Below are 26267 nucleotides of genomic sequence, written 5' to 3'. Positions count from 1 at the left end.
TTAAATCTTACTGTCTCGAGGAGCAGGAAGGCCAGGGTGATGGCAGGGGAAGAATGGCAAGAGCTAGAGCAGATGGGCAGGGGCTCGTTCCCGGAAGAATCGAATAGCTGAGGGGCCGCGCAGTCAGGCGCCTGGGGCGGCCCGTTGCCCTGGAGACGGGGTCCTTCGTTCCCCTGTGCCGCCAACTCGTGGCGCCAGCCCGGGCCCAATGAGCGGCTGCGCGGTGGCCGGGGGCGGGGCGGCGGCGCTCGCGCGGCCTGCGGCTCAACTCGGTCCCCGTCATGGAGGTCCCTGCCTCCCGGCTGCTCGTGCTCCTCCTGCTCGGGGCCTGGGCCCCGGCGCCAGGCCGCGCCTCTCCCGAGGCACCGCCGTTGGTCAACGAGGACGTGAAGCGCACGGTGGACCTGAGCAGCCACCTGGCCAAGGTGACGGTGGAGATGGTCCTGGCGCACCCGGGCGGCAGCTCCACGGCCCGCGCCACCTCCTTCCTGCTGGCCTTGGAGCCGGAGCTCGAGGCCCGGCTGGCGCACCTCGGCGTGCAGGTGAGCGGGGCGGCCCTCGCCCCTCCTAGCGTTTGTCGTTGGTCCCCGCGCCCCTCTCGGCCTCGGGGAAAGCGGGCCTGGGCGTCGGGGCGTCAGCCCCTGGCGACGGACACGTCAGCGTAAGGCTGCGCGGCGCGGCCGGCGTCTCGCTGAGCGAGCCTCCTCGGCGGCTCCCGGGCCGCGCCGGTGAGCTCGGGCCGAGCGATCCCTCTCGCCCGTAAAACAAAGATGATCGCCTCGGGGAAGGGATGTCCCGCCGCCGCTGCGCACCACGCTGGCCCTGCATTCCTCACGGGCAGCGCCGCAGCCCGACCGGAGGACGAATGAATGGGCTCGAATTTAATTTCTGTGTTTCAGCATCAGGCTCGGGGTAGGTGGGTGCCTCTTTCTAGATATCATTTACATCAACCAGCACGGTAATAGGGGGAGGCTCCGTGTTAACTTGGTAACCGTTTGAAACCGTGGTTCATATTACACACTTCATAGGGTTGCTGTGGAACGCTTTTAAAAATGTTATTCTGAGGTTGGTTTTAAAAATCATGCGAATAAGATAAGCCCGTGTAAACTGCACAGAGAGGTAAGGTCCAGTTCTCTACTTCCCGTTCCGGTTCCCATGCGCACGTCCAGTGCACAGGTTTGCTCGTGTACTTCCAGGTATTCCAGGGAACACTTTTAAGGCTCCCAAGGAAAGAAAATGTAGGCTTTTGGGGATATACAGCTACAGAGCTTTGCTTTTTTATTTTTTTAAGATTTGTTTTTTAATCCTCACCCGAGGATATGTTTATTGATTTTAGACAGAAAGGAAGGGAAAGAGAGAGAGAGAGAGAGAGAGAGAGAGGGGGAAACATCAATGTGAGAAACATCGATTGGTTGCCGCCCGCAGGCACTCTGACTCGGACCGGAACCGAGGTGTCTGACCTGGAATCCGACCCATGACCTTTCCGTGTGCAGAGGATGCTCCAACCAACTGAGCCACAGTGGCCAGGGCCAGAGCTTTGCTTTTTATTGCTGTTTTCATTAGACAACAGCAATCCATTAAGTGATTACCCAACCATTAAGAGAATAGTTATTACGGTATCATATTTCTTCTAAGCACACCTTACTTCCTGACCGGATCTGGAGCTATAAACCGGACTTTATGGAGACTATACTTCTGAAATGACTCCTATTCACACTGTCTGTCAGGAGCATTTGCTCAGGTTTGTGGGAAGGTGGAGAAACACTTCATTTAACTATGTGCTGCACCTTTGAATTGTTACTGAAAGCAGAATTGAATCTTTTAAAAAGTTCTGGTAGTTTGAATATTTAATGGGAACATTCTGAGGCTGTTGGTTAATTGTTGACTCAAAATTTAGAGGCCAAGACATAAAAAGGAGTTACCTTTTTTGTCTTTTTATAGGTGAAGGGAGAAGATGAGGAAGAGAACCATCTGGAAGTACGAGAAACCAAAATTAAGGGTAAAAGGTAAGCTAATGAATAGGCAGAATATCTATAGCTGTGTTTGCCTCTTCTTGTTATGGCTTATCCTGTCAGCGTTAGAATCATAAGCTAGGAGGATTGCTTAGGAAGTGCCTGGTGTATTAAAAGCTGTTTCGATTAAGATAGTATGTGGTAGCAAGCAACAGACTAACATATTTTAGGCCCATGTATGATATCTTTTTTGATAACTTGCTAAAATTGGATTCCCCTAACAGTGGCAGTTTATTTTACAACAGGAAAGCAGTTGTTTTCGATCCCAGGTCTCTAATCCGTGTGGCTTAGGGATCCCCATCCAGTAGATGAGAACTCTAAGCTGTTTGCCTCAGCAGACATCCTCTCATCAATGGCTAGCTACTACCCTGTTTCCCAGGGGCAGACAGCTCCCTCACTTTCAAGACTTCAGGGCATGGAAAGTGATGCCTCTTTGCAGGAAGTAGACTGAGCTCTTTAAATGCTGGGGTTGGCCTTGTTCTCAGCTTTAACTTCAGCATAGCCTGGGGCCTGGCACTTATTAGTTATTTATATTAAAACACTTTATTAAGGAGCCTGCAACCAAGATTTGTGCTCTTGACCAGAATCGAACCCAGGAATCTTCAGTCTGTGGGCTGACACTCTAACTATTGAACATCCGGCTAGGAGGATACTTTAATTTTTATTGATTTTTATTATTTTTTAAAATATATTTTTATTGACTTCAGAGAAGAAGGGAGAGGGAGAGAGAGATAGCAACATCAATGATGAGAGAGAATAATTGATTGGCTGCCTCCTGCATGCCCCAAACTGGGGATTGAGCCCACAACCCGGGCATGTACCCTTGACCAGAATCAAACCTGGGACCTTTCAGTCCGCAGGCCAACGCTCTATCTACTGAGCAAACTGGCTAGGGCAATTTTTATTGATTTTTAGAGAGAGGGAGAAAGAGAGAAACATTGATGTGAGAGACATAGATTGGGAGGTATGTGCTCCGACTGGAGAACCCTCAAACCTGGGTATGTGTCCTGACCAGGAATTGAACCTGTGACCCTGCATTGCACAGGACGACACTTCAGCCAACTGAGACACACTGGCCAGAATGAGGATATGTTTGTTTATTTTTTAAATGTATTTTATTGATTTTTTACAGAGAGGAAGGGAGAGGGACAGAGTGTCAGAAACATCGGTGAGAGAGAAACATCAATCAGCTGCCTCCTACACACTCCCCGCTGGGAATGTGCCCACAACCAAGGTACATGCCCCTGACCGGAATCGAACCTGAGACCCTTCAGTCCGCAGGCCGATGCTCTATCCCAGGGGTCCTCAAACTTTTTCAACAGGGGGCCAGTTCACTGTCCCTCAGACCGTTGGAGGGCCGGACTATAGTTTAAAAAAAAACTATGAACAAATTTCTATGCACACAGCGGCGGCAAAAACACCTGGCGGGCCGGATAAATGTTTTCGGCGGGCCGCATGTGGCCCGCGGGCTGTAGTTTGAGGACCCCTGCTCTATCCACTGAGCCAAACCAGTTAGGGCAGGATATGGTGTTTTTTTCTCATTGATTTTAGAGAGAGAGAAAGAAACATCCATTGGTTGCCTCCTGTACATGCCCTGACTAGTGTCCAAACCCTAAACCCAGGTATGTGCCCTAACTGGGAATTGAACCCATAACCTTTTGGTGTACGGGACTACTCTTTAACTGGGCCAGTCTGCCAGGGCAAGAAAAAAATCTTGGGATCTTAAATGACTATCTTCTATCTATCTATATAAAAGCCTAAGTGACCATTTGGCTGTTGGACTGTTCGACCAGTAGCTGTGATGCGCACTGACCACCAGGGGGCAGTTGCTTTGACCGGTAGGTTAGCTTGCTGGGGTCCAGCCTATCGGGACTGGGCGAGATGAGCTGGACATGCCTGGACCCCTTCCGCGGTCCCTCCCCAGCCCCGATCGTGCACTGGTGGGGTCCCTCGGCCTGGCCTGTGCCCTCTCACAATCCAGGACCCCTGGGGGATGTTGGATAGCCGGTTTTGGCCCGATCCCCGCAGGCCAGGCCAAGGGACCCCACCAGTGCACGAATCTGTGCACCGGGCCTCTAGTATATATATAAAAGCCTAAGTGACTGGTTGACTTGTGTCTGTGACATGCACTGACCACCAGGGGGCAGATGCTCAATTCAGGAGCTGCCCCTGGTGGTCAGTGCGCTCCCACAGCAGGAGCACTGCTCAGCTAACCAGTGGGCACCTGACACTGGGCTCATGGCTGGTGAGTGCAGCTGCAACAGTGCGAGCCTCTCCTGCCTCTGTGGCAATACTACCAAGCGGTGGCAGGCACAGTGGGGCTGGGATAAGCGGGAGTGGCGCGGTGCCCGGCCTGGACTTGGGCTCCTCCCTGGCTGCCTGCTGCTTCACGCACTACTGGACCCCTCGGGGGATGTCGGACTGCCAGTTTGACAGTCCGACATCCCCGGAGGAGTCCCGGGTTGCGAGAGGGTGCAGGCCAGGCTGAAGGACCCCACTGGTGCACGAATCCATGCACCAGGCCTCTAGTTAAAAATATTTGACAGAGCCCTAGCCAGTTTGGCTTAGTGGATAGAGTGTCAGCCTGCGGACTGAAGGGTTTCGGGTTCAGTTCCGGTCAAGGGCGTATGCCCAGATTGCGTGCTTGATCTGTAAGGGCAGTTTAACCCTATCCTAGCAGTAACAGGATGCTTGCTTATCTATAACTAGAGGCCCGGTGCACGAAATTCGTGCAAGAGTAGGCCTTCCCCTGGCTGCTGGCAGCGGCTTCTCTCTGGCACCCAGGACCACCTCCGGCTGCCGGTAGGCACACGGGACCCGGAATTCCCTTGCAGCCCTGACTTCATCCGGAAGGTTGTCTGGTCTAATTAGCATATTACTCTTTTATTATTATAGATGAGCCTAGTCCTCGCTTTCTGCACCGTGCAGACCCTCATCCTGGAACAGTTAGTTTGCAGAGGCTTTGAACCGAAGCCAGGTTCCCAGTGTTAGCTGCTGGTGTCAGTTAGAGGTCTGTTATAACCTATTTTTCAGCAAAATAGCTTTTAGAAAGACCCACACAAAGACCTGGAAGCAAGAAACAGAATCTGGAGCTATATAAGACTGGGTTCAGCAGGATAGAGGTGCTCAGCTTTCGGAAACTGATTTCCCTGCGCCAGCAGTGCTGCTTTTGGAATAAAGGTGAATTTCTGCATCTTCCAAGTGCTTGGTGGTCTGTCTTCCCGACTCTGGTTACTTTGCTATTACAGATCCCCAGTAGGGAGTGTGCAGGAAGCAGCCGATCAATGACTCTCATCATTGATGTTTGTATCTCTCTCTCCCTCTCCCTTCCTCTCTGAAATCAATAAAATATATTTTAAAAAATGACAGAATTAAAAAAAACTTTTTCTCATTTATTTTGAATTTTTTAATAATTTGTTCTAACAATAACTGTTTTTAATGCATATGTCTGTACATACATGATTTTACATATGGGTATAAATGGGATCGTATTTAAATTTATTATCCTATATAATAAAAGACTAATATGTAACTGGTCGTTATGATGTGCACTGACCACCAGGGGGCATGCGCAGAACATGGCAGGCATTGGCTGAGGCGGGATGGTGGAGCAGGTGAGCAGGGGCACCAGAACAAGGTGGGGCACTGGTTGCTGTCATTGGGGCGAGCCTCTGGTGGTTACTGAAAATTCTTTGCTCCCGCACGCTGAGGTCCTGCCTGGTGCTCACACCTGCTGCTGGCGCCGGCCCCAATCGCTCCGTGCCTTCAGCAGGTGCAAGCATGGCGCCGTCAGCATGTGGGAGCAGTGGGAGCAGGGCTGCTGGCAGACTGGGGGCCGTGGCAGGAGGGGCCGGGCGGTGGCACAGAGGATGGGCTGAGGCGCACCCCTGTGCCTACTGCAGCCTCATGGCCCACAGTTCCTTTCAAGGTGCAGGAATTCGTGCACCGGGTCCCTAGTTCTATATAAAGCTTAACAGCAACATTAAACAAGTCCCATAACCCTGGCATGACAACTTAGATATTTTTGTTCTGGTCCATTTCAACATGCAGATATATTTTACATAGTTTTAATCACTGTGTGATCCTACTTTAAAAAAAATACTTTTTATATTTTATTATTTAGTTTTATGTGATCCTACTTTTTAATCTTTTTTTTCTCCCACATAATATTTCCTGTTTTCTGTGTGATCTTCATAGTTTCCTTTTATTACATGTAATCCTTGAGTTGCTTTGATTTGATCTACAAAAACATTATCCAAGGAGCCAAATTATAATACATGTTGATTACCTTGATTTTTCTATTGTGTCTCAGAATGCATGAATTGGGCATCTTCACCACCCCTGTGGATGCCAGATCTGAGTTAGCCTTAAATAAGTTGCTAATAAATCCCTTCTCCCTTGTTAATATTTCAGAGACTCCTCTCTCTGTGTGGCTGTTTAAGGACGCTGTCTGTGCTTACTGGCTGCGATTCATGGCCTGCAGCACATCTCTTGGAGAGGCAGGATGGCCTAGTAGTTATGAGTGTGGTCTTATGCAGCCTTACTCCCAGGGTTCAAATCCTGTTACTACTTACTGGCTTTGTATCCTTGGAAAACTGAAGAATACTTCTCTTAGTAAAGTAATAATGTCTACGTTATATGATCATGGTTAAGATTCACTAAATTAATTCATAAAATATACTTGGAACAGAACCTGGTACATAGTAAGTAAGTGCTCAGTAAATTTTGACTTAATCACTAAGCGAACTAACCAATGAGGAGGAGCATTCCAGGCAGAGACATGGTAAAGATAACAGAGGTTTGACATTTCATGCTGTGTTTAGTTAACTGGGCCTTTAGAGTGGCTGGAGTTCAGAGGAATGTGTAAGGAGGGCTGAGGTCAGTTTAAGGAGTGCTTTGTATACTATTTTTAGGGTTGTGGACTTTTTAGTCAGTTGGGAATATTTAAAAACTTTAACAGCATACTATTTTATTTATTCCCAATTCTGAGTGCATGCATTACACGGATTTGTCTTTATTACTGCTTCCTGCCACAGAAACTGACACTTACTGGGTTTTCAGTAAATATGTTTCAACAAATGAGTAACTGCCTTATTTTACCCAACAAAACCAGATTCGTCACAGAATGTTCTTCTATTAGGTCCTGCAGAAGAAAAGCTATATGAAAAAAAACCTGTCTCCTTCTTAGACACCAGTATACTCAGGTCTTTGTTGCCTGGCCAGCCTTTTATCAATCAGAAACCTTCACTAGCTGGTGTTCGCACATTTCAATAAGATTTTTAAAAAAATATTTTTTATTGATTTTTAGAGAGAGGAAGGGAGAGGGCTAGAGAGATAGAAACGTTGATGAGAGAGGAAGTCATCGATTGGCCTCCTGTATGGCCCCCACTGGGGATCGAGCCCACAACCTGGGCATGTGTACTGACTGGGAATTGAACTGAGAATCAAACCAGAGACCTCTCCCTTCCTGAGTCAACGCTCAATTGTTGAGCCACACCAGCCGGGCTTCAGTAAGATTTGATGTCCGAAATAATGACCCTAGAGCACTGAATGGCTCTGAATTATCAAAGCAAGATTCAATTATGTTGGGAGTATTTAACATGAAAATTAAGGTGGGAGTGACACCATCAAATTGTGTTGATGGGCTGGCAGGGAGATAGAGATTAGGAGATTAATAATCTAGGCAAGAGATAATGGTTTGAATTGAGGAGGAGGCAATGGAAAGCCAGGAGGGGATGGATTTGGGAGACCTTCTAAGGCAGGATAAATCCAATATTCTGTAATTTGGATAGGGTAGTGTGAGGCATCAGAAAATGCCTGAGGTTTCTAGCTTAGGGTTGGTTAGATGGTAGCAATATTAATAGAGAGAGGAAATTGGGATCATGAATGATATTAGATATTGGATATGTTGAATTGCATGTAGGGTAGTCAGTGGAGTTGTCTAGTAATGAACATTTGAAAATTTGAGTTTAGATCTCAGGATAGAGAATGGGACGAGAAGCATAATTGGGACTTGAAACCAAGAATTGGTTAAGACTGTTTCTGGAGAAGGTATAGGACTTATTATATTTTGAGTAGGTACTTCAGAGTAGTGTTATGAAGTATAAAGATGTGCCTGGTGAAGACCTTTAAGGACTCTAAATACCATGGAAGCATGTTAAAAAGCCTTCAGTTTTCCACAAATGGTTTCTGGGTCTGTAAGGAATTGGTCTCCTGGCATAATAAACTCAGATTCATTTTTTGAGTTAATTCTCTATATGAATTTTAGTAGTTTCCAGGCCATCTCTTTTTCTTTAAAATGCTAACAGCTTTATTTCATTCTGGTTATGAGAGTATAGCTCATTATGAAATAAATTGGAAAAACAACAACAAAATGAAGCTTATTCTCCTATCCTGAGACGGTTACCATTAAACATTGTGTGGAACATTCATTGAGATACTTTCTTCACATACATTTGTATATATGTATGTTTTTAAAAGGAATCACACTGTTTCTTTTGTAAATTAATTTGTTACTTACATTGTACATGGAAATGTTTAATATAGATAGATCTAAGTATCTTCTTTAGTGGCTGCCAATATCGCATTGTGTGGCTCTGTACTAGAATTTTTTAAACTGTTATCCTATTGTTGGACATTTATGTTGTTTTATACTCTTTTACTATTATAAACAATCTTGAGATGAACATCCAGATATTTATCTTAAAAGGTTTTAATTAATAGGTTAAAGGTGATCTCTTAAATATAACTGCTTTTATCTTTTTTTTGTTTTATTTTTTCTCTCTCTTTTTTTATTGTCTAAAGTTCTACATATGTCTCCTTTTTCCCCAATTGATCCCCCCCCCCCCCAGCCATTCCCACCCCAGGCAAGCCCACACCACCCCAGAGTCTGTGTCCATTGGTTATGCTAAATGCATGCATACAAGTCCTTTGATTGCTCTCTAACCACCTCCTCCCCTACCATTTGTCTCTGGATCTATTCTTTTTTTTTTTTTTTTAAGATATTTTATTGATTTTTTACAGAGAAGAGGGGAGAGGGATAGAGAGTTAGAAACGTCGATGAGAGAGAAACATTGATCAGCTGCCTCCTGCATACCCCCTCTGGGGATGTGCCTGCAACCAAGGTACATGCCCTTGACCAGAATCGAACCTGGGACCTTTCAGTGTGCAGGCCGACGCTCTATCCACTGAGCCAAGCTGGTTAGGGCTGGATCTATTCTTGTTCATCAAATTATGTTGATCATTATATCCCACATATGAGTGAGATCATGTGATATTTATCTTTCTCCGTCTGGATTATTTCGTGCTTTTATCTTGGGTACAAAATTTTGCTGTGACTTTGAGTTCCTAGCCGTTTTTAATTTCCTTACTTCTCTTGCCTCATTTTTCCTGCAGTGGTAGATTCTTCATGGTCAAGCTACCAGTTGCTCTCGATCCTGGGATGAAGATTTCAGTCATTTTGGAAACAGTCTATACCCATGTGCTTCAGCCATATCCAACCCAGATCACTCAATCAGAGAAACAGTTTGTGGTGTTTGAGGGAAACCATTATTTCTATTCTCCCTATCCCACAAAGACACAAACTATGCGTGTGAAGCTTGCCTCTCGAAATGTGGAGAGCTACACCAAGTTGGGAAACCCCACACGATCTGAGGACCTCCTGGACTATGGACCTTTCAGAGATGTCCCTGCCTATAGTCAGGTAGGCTCATGTGGAATATTGCCCATGCCTGTCTACTTCAGAGAACGTCTTCTAGAGTGACAGCTAGTTAGTTGATAGGGTTGGGTGGTGTAGGGTAGGTGGAAATCCAAGATCAGTTTTTTAAAAAAAATATATTTTATTGAATTTTTACAGAGAAGAAGGGAGAGAGAGAGAGAGTTAGAAACATCGATGAGAGAGATCGATCAGCTGCCTCCTGCATGCCGCCCAGTGGGGATGTGCCCGCAACCAAGGTACCTGCCCTTGACCGGAATCGAACCTGGGACCCTTCAGTCCGCAGGCCGACGCTCTATCCATTGAGCCAAACCGGTTCGGCCAAGATCAGTTTTTTAATCTGCTGTGGAATGACCCATGGGGTCATTGTTCTCTTGGGAGTACAGATAGAGGCTGTGAGTTCAGGAAGACATTTATTTGTTTGTTTGTTTGTTTATTTATTTAGTTTTTATTTAAAAAAACCTTTATTATTGAAAGTATGTCCTAGGAAGACTTTTTAAAGCAGATAGCATTTGGAGAGTTGGAGTGGGAGTTGGGGGAGAAGGAAACAAGGCATTCTAGGCAGAGGCAATAAGAAGTTCAAAGGCCTGCCCTAGCTGGTTTGGCTCAGTGGTTAGAGTGTCAGCCTGCAGACTGAAGGGTCCCAGGTTTGATATCGGTCAAGGGCACATGCTTGGGTAGCAGGATCAATCCCCAGTAGGGGGCATGCAGGAGGCAGCCAGTCAATGATTCTCTCATCATTGATGTTTCTATCTCTCCCTCTCCCGTTCTCTCTGAAATCAATAAAAATATATCCTAAAAAGAAAAAAAGGACAGAGGCCTGAGGATAAGAATACAGATAGGAACCCTGGCTGGGTGACTCAGTCGGTTGGAGCGTCGTCACATACACCAAAAGGTTGTGGATTCAATTCCCAGTCAGGGCACATACCTAGGTTGTGGGTTCAACCCCTGGTCAGGGTGGATACAGGAGGCAGCTGATCGATGTTGCTCTCTCTCTCCCCCGCTTCCCCCTTCCTCTCTCTTAACATATCCTCTGATGAGGATTGAAAAAAAGAGAAAAGGAAAGGAATGGGAAAATATGTGGTGTGTTGTCTAGTGTGGCTGGAGTAGCTGCTGTGGGTAGTAAAGCTGGCTCCATTGCTGAGCCTTGGGTTGGGCCTTAAAAGTAGAAGGAGCAATTAAGTCTTAAAAAAGATTTTGTTATGAAAAATTTCAAACATATGTAAAAGTATAGAGAATAGTATAACAACTCCCAATAGACCCATCACTTAGATATCACTTAGATTCAGTGGTTATCAAGATATCAGCACACTTCAGCTGTCCTTTTTTTTTTTTGGCTGTAATAATTTAAAGCAAATCTTAGGAATCATATCATTTCACCCTATGTTTTCTTTCTGTTTTCTCTTTTAAAAGTCATTTAACATATAGTTAGGGCTGTTTATTTTGGGTTGTTTTTAACTTTTTTTTTTTTAATATATTTTATTGATTTTTTACAGAGAGGAAGGGAGAGAGATAGATAGTTAGAAACATCGATGGGAGAGAAACATCGATCAGCTGCCTCCTGCACATCTCCCACTGGGGATGTGCCCGCAACCCAGGTACATGCCCTTGACCGGAATCGAACCCGGGACCCTCTTTTAAATGTCATTTAACATATACTCAGCCAAACCGGTTTCGGCTGTTTTTAACTTTTTAAGAATTTTTATAGGTTTACTTTTTTGAAAATTAAAATTCTTACATTTTCTTTTTTAATATATATATATTTTAATTGATTTCAGAGAGGAAGAGAGAGGGTGAGAGATAGAAACATCAGTGATGAGAGAGGATCATTGATTGGCTGCCTCCTGCAGGCTCCCTACTGGGGATTGATCCCACAACCCAGGCATGTGCCCTGACTGGGAATCAAACTGGCTACCTCTTGGTTCCTGGGTTGATGCTCAACCGCTGAGCCACACTGGCGGGGCTAAAATGCTAAATCTTTAATTAGACTCATCAAGAAGAAAAGAGAGAGGACCCAGATAAAATCAGAAATTAAAGAGAAGTATAAAGAATTATAAGAAAACACTATGAACAATTGTTTGCCAACAAGTTGGATAACCTGGAAGAAATGGATACATTCCTAGAAACATACAATCTTCCAAAAGAATGAATCAGTTAGAAACGGAAATCTGAATAGACTGATAACTACTAACAAAATTGAATCAGTAATCAAGAAACTCCCAACAAACAAAACTCCCAACAAAAGTCCTATGCTGGATGGCTTCACATGGCTTCACGGGTGAATTTTTCCAAACATTCGAAGAATTATCATGTATCGTTCTTAAACTGTTTTCAGAAATTCAAGAGGAGGGAAGACTTCAAAGCTCATTTTATGAGGTCAGCATCACCCTGATTCTAAAACCAGATAAAGACTACAGAAAAACAAGAAATTATAGGCCAATATCCCTGATGAGCTTAGATGCAAATGTCTTAAACAAAATATTAACAAACTCAATTCGGCAGTATAATAAAAAATCGTGCCCATGATCAAATGGGATTTATTTCTGGGATACAAGATTGGTTCAATATCCACAAATCAATTAACATTATACACCACATAAACAGAATGAATGATGAAAACCATATCACATCAGTATTACACAAAACAGCATTTTTACAAAATATGGCATCCATTTATGATAAAAACTTTCAGCAAAGTGTGAATAAAGGGAACATACGTCAACATAATGAAGGCCATATGTGACAAACCCACATCTTACATCATACTCAACGATGAAAAGCTAAAAGCATTTTCCTTAAGATCAGGAATAAGACATGGATGTCTGCTTTCCCCACCTATATACAACAGTATTGGAAGTCCTGGACTTAAAAGATTATAAGACATCAAAGAAAGAAATCGAAGAAGAGAAAAGTAAATGGAAGCATAAACATGGTTGAACTGTTTTAACATGGTTAAAATGTTCATACTACCTAAAGCAATGTATAGGTTTAGTCCAATCCCTATCAAAATACCAATAGTATTTTTCACAGAACTAGAACAAAGAATTCTAAAATTTATATGAACCACAAAAGATCCCTAATAGCCGAAATAATCTTGAGAAAAAACAAAGTTGGAGATACCACACTACCTGATATCAAACTATACTACAAGGCTTTAGTAATCAACATCATCCTACTGGCATAAAACCAGATGCCTAGATCAATGGAACAAAATAGAAAGCCCAGAAATAAATCCAAGCCTATATGATCAATGATCAATTAATCTGACAAAGGAGGCAAAAAGTACAATGGGGTAAAGAGTCTCTTTAACCCTTTGTACGCCATAAGTGTCTGTAGACACAGCGGCGGGCCTTTATTGGTTTCTGTTTTGGACGCGTGGCAGTTAACTGGTTAATAAATGGTGTTGAGAAAACTGGACAGATACATGCAAAAATGGAAACCACACTAGACCACTTATACAAGGATAAACTCAAAATGGGTTAAAGATTTAAAGGTAAGACTCAATTATGAAACTCATAGAAGAAAACAGGCAGTAAACTCTGACATTGCTCTTAGTACTGGTTTTTTTTTATATATGTCTCCTTGGGCAAGGGAGACAAATGAAGAAACAAACAAATGGGACTAGATCAAACTAAAATGTTTTTTCACAGCAAAGGAAACTATCAAAATGAAAAGACAACCTTCTGAATGGGAGAAGATACTTGCCAATGATACATTTGATAAGGGGTTAATATCTAAAATATATAGGGAACTCATACAACTTAACCCTCTGAAAAACAATCTGTAACAAATGGTCAGAGGACCTGTGAAGAGACATTTCTCCAAGTAAGATACAGTTGGCCAGTAGACATGAAAGTATGCTCAACATCACTACTCATCAGAGAAATGTAAATTAAAACCACAATGAGGTATCACCTTATGCCTGTCAGAATGGCTATCATTAATAAATCAACAAACTAAGTTGTCAAGATATGAAGAAAGAAAACCCTCATGCTTTTTGGCCTAATTGCAAATTGGTGTAGCCAGTATAGAAAACAGTGTGGATGTTCCTCAAAAAATTAAAGACAGAGCTATCATCTGGCCCAGCAATCCCACTTCTGGGTATATATCCAAAGAAATCCAAAACACTAATTTGAAAAGATGTTTGCATCCTGTGTGCATTGCAGCATTATTTACAATAGCCAAAATACGGAATTAACCAGTGTCCGACTATTGACAGGTGAATAAAGAGAATGCGGTACATGCAGTGGAGTGGTAGTTGGCTTTTGAAACAATGAATCCTGACCATGTGTTACAGCATGGATGGACTGAGAGGGTATTATGCTGAGTGGAATAAGTCAGAAAAACAGATACCATATGATTTGACTTACGTGGAATCTAAAAAAATGAATGAACAAACAGAAAAACAAACTCCGATGCAGAGAACAAACTAATGGTTGCCAGGTGAAAAGGGGAAGGGATTCAGAAGTATAAATTGGCAGTTACAAAATAGTCACTGGGATATAAAGTGCAGCATAGGGAATCTAGTCAATAATAACTATGGTGTAGATTTATCATGGGGTCACTTCATATGTTATGTAAATGTCTAACCACTGTACTGTACACCTGAAACTAATGTAGTATTGAGTGTCAGCTGTAATTGAAAAATGGAAAAAATTAAAACTATAAGGAAAAAGTACAAATAATCTTTAATTCTGCTTCCTATATGCGTTCTTATGTATTGCATTTTTGAATCTTTTTTCTCACGTAGTTGCTATAAGTAGAGTGTAGAAGTTTTTTTTTTTAAACAAGTGATATTTGTGTTGGAACTTAAAAGAATTTTGTATATCCTATTTTTCTAATTAGTAACATCATGAATATTTCCATATAGTATTAAAAATTCATAGTAAATTTTTAAAAATGTTACAGTAGATACATTATAATTTAATCATTCTGTTGCTTATATGTAGTTTCTAATCAGTTTGATATGAACTTTGAACTACTTGTTTCCTTCTTCTACAGGATACTTTTAAAGTACATTATGAGAACAACAGCCCTTTTCTTACTATCACCAGCATGACCCGAGTCATCGAGGTCTCTCACTGGGGTAATATTGCTGTGGAAGAAAATGTGGACTTGAAGCACACAGGGGCTGTGCTTAAGGGACCTTTTTCACGCTATGATTACCAGAGGCAACCCGATAGTGGTATATCCTCCATCCGTTCTTTTAAGGTATGGAGTTTTAAGCTTGGACGTTGGTAGAAACTATGACTTTATCATATTTGTCCTTTCATTTACTTTTTGAAAGTAGCTAAATATGGGCAGTTGTTTAAGATTAATTGAGGTTTAAGTGGTTGGGTGACAGGGTTAGAATCAAGAGGAAGAATCTTTAAAAAATGCCCTCATTGCCCTAGCCTGTTTGACTCAGTGGATAGAGCATCAGCCCATGGACTGAAGGGTCCTGGGTTCGATTCCTGTCAAGGGCACATGCCTGGGTTGCGGGCTCGACCCCCAGTAGGGTCATGCAGGAGGCAGCCAATCAGTGATTCTCTCTCATCATTGATGTTTCTATCTCTTTCTCCCTCTCCCTTCATCTCTGAAATCAATTAAAAAAATGTGTATATGTATATGTATATAAGAAAAAATGTATATACATATACAAGAAAAATTTTACTAGTCACATATGCATATAAAAAATGCCCTCATTTATATAACTAGGTCATGTTTTTTTAAAGAAGATTTAAATAGAAAAAGGAAAAACAATACTACCCTTCATAATTAAAATTGCTGACATTTTAATATTTTTTTACACTGTTTTGAGAAAAGCAATTGATCATACTTTATATATAGTTTTATCTTTTTGTCTTATAAATAAAAAAAGCAATTGATCATATTTTATATATAGTTTTATCTTTTTTGCCTTACAAATGAAATCTTATAAGCATTTTCATGTACTTATATATTACAGAAGGGTTCACTGTATGAAAAATATATTACATTTTCTCCCCCTGATTATCAAAATATGCTTCCAGATTTGGAAGCTACAATAAAGAATATAATGTGGAGAAAACCCTTCTATAACCTTGCCTGTCTCCTAGTTATTTGATGTAATGTCTTCCATCTTTAGTTTCCCTCTGTAAAATAACTTTCAGATTGTTTTTACCTTTGTTCTGTCTAGGTAATTATGATTCTCTATTATCTACTTATAGAAGAATTTGACTATTGACCTTTTTAGAAGTAGATTTGATATCGAGACATTTTGAAGCCTTGGGGGAAAAGTTAGCCTCTAGATCAGTGATGGCGAACCTTTTGAGCTCGGCGTGTCAGCATTTTGAAAAACCCTAACTTAACTCTGGTGCCGTGTCACATATAGAAATTTTTTGATATTTGCAACTATAGTAAAACAAAGACTTATATTTTTGATATTTATTTTATATATTTAAATGCCATTTAACAAAGAAAAATCAACCAAAAAAATGAGTTCGCGTGTCACCTCTAACACGTGTGTCATAGGTTCGCCATCACTGCTCTAGATTGTTTACAGTTTGGGACTATTTTAATTGAGTAGTACTGGGATGAAGATTTTGGTGCAGAAAGTATTTTCTCTATTTAGGATTAATTCCTCTGAAAAATGTATGTTCATTCTCTTGCAGACCATTCTTCCCGCTGCTGCCCAGGATGTTTATTACCGGGATGAGATTGGCAATGTTTCCACCAGCCACCTCCTTGTTTTAGACGACTCTGTAGAGATGGAAATCCGGCCTCGTTTCCCTCTTTTTGGAGGGTGGAAGACCCATTACATCGTTGGTTACAACCTCCCAAGCTATGAGTACCTCTATAATTTGGGTCAGTCTTAGTAAGGGAGTGGAGAACCGAGAGACCATCTTTTTCTTTAATTTCTTGCAGTTATTATTATTATTATTATTATTATTATTATTATTATTATTATTTCACAATTGCCAGTCCTTCTAGATGGGGAGAAAGAATATTTTCTTATCATTCTTAAAAAGGCTGAGATATTATGCCAGGCCGGCGTGGCTCAGTGGGGGTTGAATCTTTGCCAGTCTTCAGTATTTGGCATTTTCTCTTGAATCTTTTCTTCATTTAAAACTTTTCTTGCCTAAGCTGGTTTGGCTCAGTGGATAGAGCGTCGGCCTGCAGACTGAAGGGTCCTGGGTTCGATTCTGGTCAAGGACACATACCTAGGTTGTGGGCTCATCCCCAGTAGGGGGCGTGCAGGAGGCAGCCAATCAATGATTCTTTCTCATTGATGTTTCTCTCTCTCCCCCTTCCTCTCTGAAATCAATAAAAATACATTAAAAAATAAAAAAATAAAACTTCTTTTTACTTTTTATCATAAGGCATTATCTGTTTATTCATTCACATTTCTTCTAGGTTAGCCTTCATTTATAAAATGATTTTTTTCTTTTTTTTTTAATAGACATTTTATTTTTATTTTATTTTTTAAATATATTTTTTTGATTTTTCACAGAGAGGAAGGGAGAGGGATAGAGAGTTAGAAACATCGATGAGAGAGAAACATCGATCAGCTGCCTCCTGCACACTCCCCACTGGAGATGTGCCCGCAACCAAGGTACATGCCCTTGACCGGAATCGAACCTGGAACCCTTGAGTCCGCAGGCCGATGCTCTATCTGCTGAGCCAAACTGGTTAGGGCATGATTTTTTTCTTTTATTTCTAAATTTTTTCCTGAGTTCTGGAACTTTTCTGAATTTCTATAAGTCTTATTTATATATATTTTTTTCATAACTTGTGTCATTTTCATAATACCTTTAGCTTGTTTGAAATAGTAGGAACAAATTTGATTGATTTTGTGGGCATGTCTTATGCTTTCATTTTCTCTAGGGATTTTTTTTTGTAACTTAAAAAATTATTTTTAATTATAGTTGATAAGTTTTTAAAATATAACAATACAAAAGGGGGAGTCTGATACTTTTCTGTTGCTCATTTTTAATGTGAACTTTTAGGAGGAATAATTATAACTACCCAATTCTCTGTTGTTTAGTGTAATATTAAAAAATATGGTGGCTTGCTTTCTGAGCTTTCTCTGGCTTTGTTTTCCTGTAGCTCTGTTGTCCCCATTATGCTTGATTTTGGTTCTATTCCAGCAGTTTTTGATCCGTGTAGGGTACTGTCCTGGCAGGGGAGCTCTGGTGGGCTTTTCAAAGTGCTCAGGGACTAGACTGCTCTAGACTTACAGATCTTCTGCGGCCCATTTTACTTACCACTGTGCAGGGTGTAGGACTCTTGAGTTTTAGTTGCTCTTCTCCAGCTGGCCTGCCATACTCTCCAGTGAACACTATTGTCTGTCAGGGGCTCTTCTTTCCTCAGGTCTATCAGTTGCCCTGTTGCTTCCTTCTGCTTTATCATTTACAGGCCCTAATAATGTGTAGGTCGTGTGGCTGTTAGTGTTTTGTGGACTACACCCCCTTGTATTTTGGGGTTTGTGGAGATGCCATGTTACCTAGTTTTGTTGTGAATATGGTCCATGGGTTTTTTACTTTGTTATCTAGTTGCTCTGTCTTTATGTGGAAATTGGGGAAAACCCAAAATCTATGCTGCTACCACCACCTCTGTCTTCCAGACTCTCCTAGTGCAGTAACTTCAGATAGCATCTTTACTCCTCTGTGTAAGATGCGAGTGTACTCCCCTTTTCTCCTGTCCTATTTTCTCAGTTTTTCACATCATTGCATGTGTTTGCTTGATCCTTCAGGTGACCAGTATGCATTGAAAATGAGGTTTGTGGACCACGTGTTTGATGAGCAAGTGATAGATTCTCTGACTGTGAAGATCATCTTGCCCGAAGGAGCCAGGTGAGTGTGACTGTTCCTTTCCTCTGTTCCCATTTCTGTGGTGGTGCCCTTGGTTACTCGAAGCAAATCTGTGTGGAGGAGGCACAGAGTAAGTGCTCAGTATATAGTTTTAAAAAAATATATATATGTTTTTATTGATTTCAAAGAGGAAGGGAGAGGGAGAGAGAGATAGAAACATCAAGGATGAGAGATAGAAACATCAAGGATCATTGATTGGCTGCCTCCCGCATGTCCCACACTGGGGATTGAGTCCACAACCCAGGCATGTGCCCTGACCGGAATCGAACTGTGACCTGGTTCATAGGCCGATGCTCAACCACTGAGCCACGCTGGCCGGTTGTCAGTATATATCTTTGACAGAAGCCTGTAGGGACCTTTTGACTGGAGTTTAAGTGGAAAAATTAGATTCAGATGAGGGAACAAGATTTATTTATGAAATATTCCTCCTGTGTGACAGGAGCAGTCTCCAAAGTCACCTTAGCAGGCCACAGTGATGGCCTGAATCTGATGGGATGATCTGCAATAGGAAATAATTCAAAGTCAGGACAGTCAGGCAGCCCTTGTGCTGTGTTAATAGAATGAAGAAGAGCCCTGGCTTGTTTGGCTCAGTGGATAGAGCATCAGTCTGCAGACTGAAGGGTCCTAAGTTCGATTCTCAAGGGCACATGCCTGGGTTGCAGGCTCGATCCCCAGTAGGGGGCGTGCAGGATGCAGCCGATTGATGATTCTTTCTCATTGATATTTCTCTCCTTCTCCCTTCCTCTCTGAAATCAATAAAGATATATTAAAAAGAAAAAAAAAGAATGAAGAAGGGTAATGGGTTCCATAGACCAGGTTCAGAAAGGTGGGCACAGGAGGGAGAGGAGAGGATCTCAGATGGTGTATTAGCATTCCATGGTTACAAGCTGTAGGAGCTGTCTTTGGTCAATTTAAGCAGAAAGGAATGGACTTGGAAGAATAAGGGATATCCTAAAATGACAGCATAGGCTGAGGAACGAGGCTGAGGAAGCCAGAGCCAGAGTATCTCCAGGACTCCAGTTGGCTAAAACTGATGGACACACACAGGGGCGCCTGCCCTTGGCGTGAGCGACAAATACCTTTTTGTAGGCTTTTTGTCATTTTACTCTTGATTCATTTTAAAGGGAAACATCTACTTGGCCTCCTTGGGTTATTTGTCTCCTCTGATCACCAGAAGGAGAGGCACCTTGATTGTTCTTCCTGTGGAAGACATTCAGTTGGGGAATGGGTAGTTCCTCCAAGTAAAACGAGAGTGCTGTTGACTAGGAGAAGGGAGAATGAGTGTGTGTAGGCAAAAGCAGGACATGTCCAACTATGCCCTGTAACAAATTTCCAGTCTGTGAAGAGACAGACCATTTGGAGTAACTCTTCAGGAGCCTCTTCAAGTCCCTGAGAGGCTCTTGTTGGGTAGAATGCACACAGTTCTGTGATCTCTGTGATTCCAAGGGGTGGGCCAGTAGTGGTGAGCCCTTATGAGTGCAGGTTGCAGGGTGATAGACAGTTGTTGCCTCAGCAGAAGAATTGTCTCATACTCAGGACTTTCTGGCAGTGGGTCAGCTGCCTCAGGTGGTCAGGTGTTCCTGGTGCTGGTAGAGGAGCAGAGTGGAGTGTGAACTTAGTGACCCTGAAAGGCTCCCTGGATTGAGCCTTGGAATTTTCCAACCCCAAATAAACCTAGTTGGTCAGTGCAGTTTGTCTGAGGCTATATTATATTCCCATCTGCCTCCAGGAACATCCAAGTTGACAGTCCCTATGAAATCAGCCGTGCCCCAGATGAGCTGCACTACACCTACCTGGACACATTTGGCCGCCCTGTGATTGTTGCCTACAAAAAAAATCTGGTAGAACAGCACATTCAGGACATTGTGGTACGTGACTCCATGGTTCTGTCTCCTACGCCTCCGTTCACAGAGAATGGGTGCTGGGGGCCAGGTCTTGCCTATCTTTCCCTCCTTGGGCTGGAGTGGTTTGAACATAGCATCCTCTGGGGGTAGGGCTGGGCAGGTGGGGTGGGGCAACCTGGATGATTGTTGGCTTGGTGAAGCCCCTTTTGGCTCCCAGGTTTCTGAGTCCATGTAGGCCTGACACAGCCCATCTTCTTGGTTCTCCCCCCAGGTGCACTACACATTCAACAAGGTGCTCATGCTGCAGGAGCCCCTGCTGGTAGTGGCTGCTTTCTACATCTTGTTCTTCACAGTCTATCACAAAGGTACCCTTGTGTCTTTCTTCTTGTCAGTTTGTCATATTGCACCCTTGATAATGTGTTTCACTAGCTTTCCTTGATAATGTGTTTCACTAGCTTTACTGAGCATTGGTCGTCACAGTAGATTCTCTGCTGCCTGTGGCTTCTGCTAATCCTTTCTGTAAAGATAACCTTGTTTTTGTTGCTGTGATCATGGAGCACGCACAGGTTGCTAATGGTGAGTGAGTACTGTGGGATCAGGCCAGCAGACACAGTGTGTACTTTTAAGGGCCCGAAAGGCTACCCTGAGTAGGTGAGGTGCAAAAAAGGTAGGAAGGGCATTCAGCCAGAGGTTCCTAGTTTGTGGGACAGCAGAGAGGGCTCACAGGGACCTGTGGGTAGCAGTAGTATAAATGTAAGCAAAAAAGTTGATCCAGCTGGTTCCATAAACCAGTAAGGCTGCCCAAGGCTCAAGGTGGTGCAGTTGGGATAGCTGCTAACAAACTTTGTCATGCAGAAGGGTTGAGTCTAGGTTTTATTATGAAATAGCCCTATCTTTTAAGCTATAAAAATTGCTTTTGTTTTATTGATTAAAAAATTTTTTTACATTTATAGAAATATTACAAGAAAGATAAAAATAACTCTTGTACTGGTATACTCATTACCTAGACATAGCTAACATTTGACCTCTATACATCATTATTTTTCCTGAACCATTTGAGAAGTTTGCAGACATTTGTGCTCCTTTACCGTTGAATACTTAAGCGTGTATGCAACCTGAGAACAAGGGTATTCTCTTACATAACCACGATGCAATGATCAAATTCAGGAAATGTAATTCAGTTCATGTCCAAATGCTGCTGACTATCCCAGTGATAACTTTTATAACAATTATTTTTCATATTCCAGAATCCAATTCAGGATCATGCAGCTCATTTAGTTATCATAGCTCCCTAGTCTCTTTTTAAAAAAATATATATTTTATTGATTTTTTATAGAGAGGAAGGGAGAGGGGTAGAGAGTTAGAAACATCGATCAGCCACCTCCTGCACACCCCCTACTGGGGATGTGCCTGCAACCAAGGTACATGCCCTTGACCGGAATCGAACCTGGGACCCTTCAGTCCGCAGGCCAACGCTCTATCCACTGAGCCAAACCAGCCAGGGCACCCCTAGTCTCTTTTAATCTGGCGCAGTTCCTCAGCCTTTCTTTGTCTTTAATGGCCTTGACATATTTGAAGTTTAGAGACCTTTTGAAGTTTGTAGACTGTCCTTAGTTTACATTTATCTTATGTTTCTTCCTGATTAAATTCAGATTACGCATTTTTGGCAAGAACACTATAAAGTGATGCTGCATTTGCAGTGTGTCACATCAGGAGTTCCTAGTGTTGGTGATATTAACTCTTTTTTTGAATATATTTTTATTGATTTCAGAGAGGAAGCGGGGGGAGAGAGAGAGAGAAACATCAATGATGAGAGAGAATCATTGATTGGCTGCCTCCTGCACACCCCCTACTGGGGATCATGCTTGCAACCAGGGCATGTGCCCTTGACCAGAATCAAACCTGGGACCCTTCAGTCCACAGGTGGACGCTTTATCCACAGAGCCAAACTGGCTAGGGCTCCATTGATTTTTGGAGAGAGTGGGAGGGGGAGAGACAGAGAGAGAAACATCGATGTGAGGGAGACACATTGATTGGTTGCTTCCTGTACGCACCTGACCAGAGGGCCAGGGATTGAGCCTGCAACCGAGGTACGTGTGTCCTGGGCCAGAATCTAACCTGGGACCCTTCAGTCCACGGGCTGACACTCTATCCACTGAGCCAAACTGGCTAGTGCTCCCTTGAAGTATTTAAGGAGAGACATAATGGACATCCTGGAATCTTGCCCTTACCTGAGCTGAGATTTATCTTTCCTCAGCACCTTATGTCTTTCATGGTGCACTCTGGCATTAGTACATCTGTTTGCCCTGCTGGACTTTGAAGTGAACATCTGTTTCATCTTCATGTCCCCAGTCTTTCCCGTTGCTGAACTGGCCCAGATTCAGTGTTAGTACAAGTTTGATTCTCTGACTTTCCAAGAAGATGGCTTTTTTTGTTTGCACAGCTGGTAGTGGGTGATGTTTGGAGGTGAAGGTTGGAGCGGGTTCAGGCCTGGTTTCGTCTTATACTGTCTCTCCTCCAGGATCCGGCTGCGGAAGCCAGGATGAAGGTGGCTTGCATCACAGAGCAGGTCTTGACCCTGGTCAATAAGAGACTAGGTCTCTACCGTCACTTCGACGAGACTGTCAATAGGTATAAGCAGTCCCGGGATGTGTCCACCCTCAACAGTGGCAAGAAGAGCCTGGAGACGGAACACAAAGCCTTGACCAGTGAGATTGCACTGCTGCAGTCCAGGCTGAAGACAGAGGGCTCTGACCTGTGTGATAAGGTAGGTGTCTGTCAGCACTGAGTCGCTTGGCTTGTTGCTTGCCATATCCCATCTTCGAGGGCTGTACCCCACTATCTAGACTAGAGCATCATATGGCTGCTCTGTCTGGGTCAGCCACCAGGCAGCTCTTGCTCACTGCTGGCTTGTGGTGTGATACTGCACCCAGTGGCATTGTGTCAATCCTTGTGGTGGAACAGGAAGTTTGGGTGTCTTGGATCTGAGCTGGGTGTGGAGAAAGCTCTCCTAGATTATATAGCCTGTCTGTCCTCACAGCTGGTACTGACAGCAGCTGCTTCCTCCTTGGAAGCCAGTCTGAACCACGTGAGAAGAACCAGACTTAGAAGAGGGGTTAAGTCCAGGCTCTGATTCAGACTTTGTAAACCTAGGCATGTTATCTCACTCTGTACCTCAGGTGCCTCACCTGTAAACTGGAATGCTATTAGTATTACCCATAGTGGTTGTGAATGTGAAATAAGTGTAACATGCTTGATGTAAAGGGCTGAGAATCCTGCCTGGGACGTGCTGTATGAGTTCCTGTGGCCTATAAATGAGGAGGGGAACCTCCCCTCCCCCTGGAGGTGTCCTTTAGCGTTCCGGACCACACTCTCCATGTGCCACGCCCCAGCATTCTCCTTATCCTGTGCTGTTTTCTTTATAGCAGCTACCATTTTCTGAAAATGTTTATTCATGTGCTTAAGTATTTATAATCTGTCAGCTTCTTGTGGGGCAGATGCCTTATCTGTCTTTAGTGCTTTTTCCAGAACCTAGAATCATGCCTAGCACTATGACTCACTAAATATTTGTTGAATGTTGAGTGAATGTGGGTATAAAAGTCCTCAGTCTGACATCGAGTTGGTGATCACATGGGAGTCATTCAGACCTAAAATTACACCCCAGCCAGTGGTCCTTTGCCTATGTGAATTTCTGCACCTAATTTTGATAATCAAAGGGAAGAGAATGAATGTTCCTTGAGTACCTACTGTGTGCCTGGCACCACCGTGTTTAAGTGATTTTACATATTTTCCCATTCATTTCTTGCAATCCTCTTCTACAGCTAAGACCCAGGGATGGTGAAGGGTTTTATTCACAAGGGTTAGAGCCTGAAGGAACAGGGTTTGCGGGGGGGTGAGGCTGGCATTTGAAGCCAAGCCTGTCTCCCTTCACAGCCAGCCCCTGTGGCCTGGGAGTTCTGGAAGCTGTTGGCATGGGAGGTGGTGAGCCTTGCTGATTGAGGGTGAGAGGACCACTCTCAAGCCTTGCCCTGCTCTTGCCTTGGCCAGGTGAGCGAAATGCAGAAACTGGATGCACAGGTCAAGGAGCTGGTGCTGAAGTCGGCAGTGGAAGCTGAGCGGCTGGTGGCTGGCAAGCTCAAGAAAGACACGTATATCGAGAATGAAAAGCTCATCTCAGGAAAGCGACAGGAGCTGGTCACCAAGATTGACCACATCCTGGATGCTCTGTAGGCCCTGCCAATTGTCTACTGGGTGGGCCCAGGGTGCTGCACTTACGGCAGGTGTGTGTGTGTGGGTGGGGGGATGAATGTTGAGGCCAGTGAATGCTGGCGTCTGTATTTTATAAAAGGCCTTCAAGGAAGAGAAGCCAGGCCCTGCCTTAGACAAAACAAGAAGCTTAGTTTTTTCCCCTAAACTGTTCCTTTAAAAAAATTTAAAAACAAACAACTGAAACCACACACACACACACACACACACATCAAAAACTTAAATTCCATTAAAAATAAAATACCTTTGTTTTTGAACAAATAAATTTTCAATATTTGATTGGTTTTGTTTTATTCTGAAGCCTAGGATATTATTTTAAGCCTGTAAGCTCCTTGTTTTATGCCCTTCTAATTCCTGATGTTTGAGTATTTTGCAAGTGTATGCATATTTTTAAAACATGTGCTAACAAAAGAAAATAAAACAGGGACTGTGAAACATTTGTTTTGTCCTGTTGACAATCTCACAACTTACTTCTTGAGTATAATGCTTTTATCAAGTGCTTTTTATTGATTAAATAATGGACTTACTCCTTAGAGCAAGTGTGCATACAAGTGTAAGTATCTATATATATAAAAGGCAAAGTGACCGACCGTATGTACGTCTGACCGACCGACTGGTACATATGACGTGCAATTTAAAAATAAACGTTGACTTGTGCATGCGCGGTACATATAAAGCTCTCGCTGGCACCAATCGCATGCATGTTTTAATTTTATAATACTACTAGAGGCCTGATGCACGAAATTTGTGCAAGGGCCTTGGCCCCCACTGCCACGGCAGCCACTTCTGCTGTGGCCCCCACCCGCTGCGGCTTTGTCCAGAAGGAAGGATGTCTGGTCTAATTAGCATATTACGCTTTTATTATTATAGATACTATATATACTATTTTGACATGTAATTTTTTTTTAAATATATTTTATTGATTTTTTACAGAGAGGAAGGGAGAGAGATAGAGAGTTAGAAACATCGATGCGAGAGAAACATCGATCAGCTGCCTCCTGCACATCCCCTACTGGGGATGTGCCCGCAACCCAGGTACATGCCCTTGACCAGAATCGAACCCGGGACCCTTGAGTCCGCAGGCCGACGCTCTATCCACTGAGCCAAACCGGTTTCGGCGACATGTAATTTTTAAAAAATATATATATTTTATTGATTTTTTACAGAGAGGAAGGGAGAGGGACAAAGAGTCAGAAACATCGATGAGAGAGAAACATCGATCAGCTGCCTCCTGCACACTCCCCACTGGGGATGTGCCCGCAACCAAGGTACATGCCCTTGACCGGAATCGAACCCGGGACCCTTCAGTCCACAGGCCGACGCTCTATCCACTGACATGTAATTTTTTGCAGTAACGTAATTACTGCATGAATCTTTTAATCAATTTTTTTTCAATGTGCATGAATCTGTGCACCGGGCCACTTGTTGGTTATATATTAGAACACTGAGGCCACAAAGGTGAAGTGGCCTTCATAAGAACAGAGTGGAGGAAGTGAGGGCTCTGTTCTTGCAGTTTTTGATTACCTATTCTTCATCACATGCTCTACTGGGCACTAAAGAAATGATGATGAACAAAGCAGAATGATTCTTATGGAGGACA

The 26267-nt window shown here is 43.1% G+C and overlaps 1 protein-coding gene across 1 annotated transcript; it reads left to right on the top strand.

Annotated features, from left to right (window-relative positions):
• Positions 1-241: 241 nt before the first annotated feature.
• RPN1 (ribophorin I) lies at positions 242-25104 on the top strand. Its single transcript, XM_006091312.3, has 10 exons — positions 242-542; positions 1942-2006; positions 9408-9714; positions 14728-14937; positions 16359-16551; positions 18440-18539; positions 20287-20425; positions 20673-20774; positions 22890-23168; positions 24449-25104. Exons 1-10 carry the CDS (start codon positions 282-284, stop codon positions 24629-24631), a joined length of 1839 nt encoding a protein of 612 aa, XP_006091374.1. The 5' UTR covers positions 242-281; the 3' UTR covers positions 24632-25104.
• Positions 25105-26267: the final 1163 nt, after the last annotated feature.

The sequence above is a fragment of the Myotis lucifugus genome, unplaced genomic scaffold (genome assembly GCF_000147115.1).
Source record: "Myotis lucifugus unplaced genomic scaffold, Myoluc2.0 scaffold_90, whole genome shotgun sequence".
Taxonomy (NCBI): Eukaryota; Metazoa; Chordata; class Mammalia; order Chiroptera; family Vespertilionidae; genus Myotis; species Myotis lucifugus.
This window is presented reverse-complemented; position numbering and strand designations above follow the sequence as displayed.

What these genes read in the sequence shown, in the direction of transcription:
- RPN1 (XM_006091312.3), top strand. Translation starts at nt 282, where the DNA reads ATGGAGGTCCCTGCCTCCCGGCTGCTCGTGCTCCTCCTGCTCGGGGCC. An exon ending in TGAGTACCTCTATAATTTGG is followed by an intron (nt 16,552 to 18,439) that starts GTCAGTCTTAGT and finishes TTGATCCTTCAG; the next exon opens with GTGACCAGTATGCATTGAAA. An exon ending in GCTCTGACCTGTGTGATAAG is followed by an intron (nt 23,169 to 24,448) that starts GTAGGTGTCTGT and finishes TGCCTTGGCCAG; the next exon opens with GTGAGCGAAATGCAGAAACT.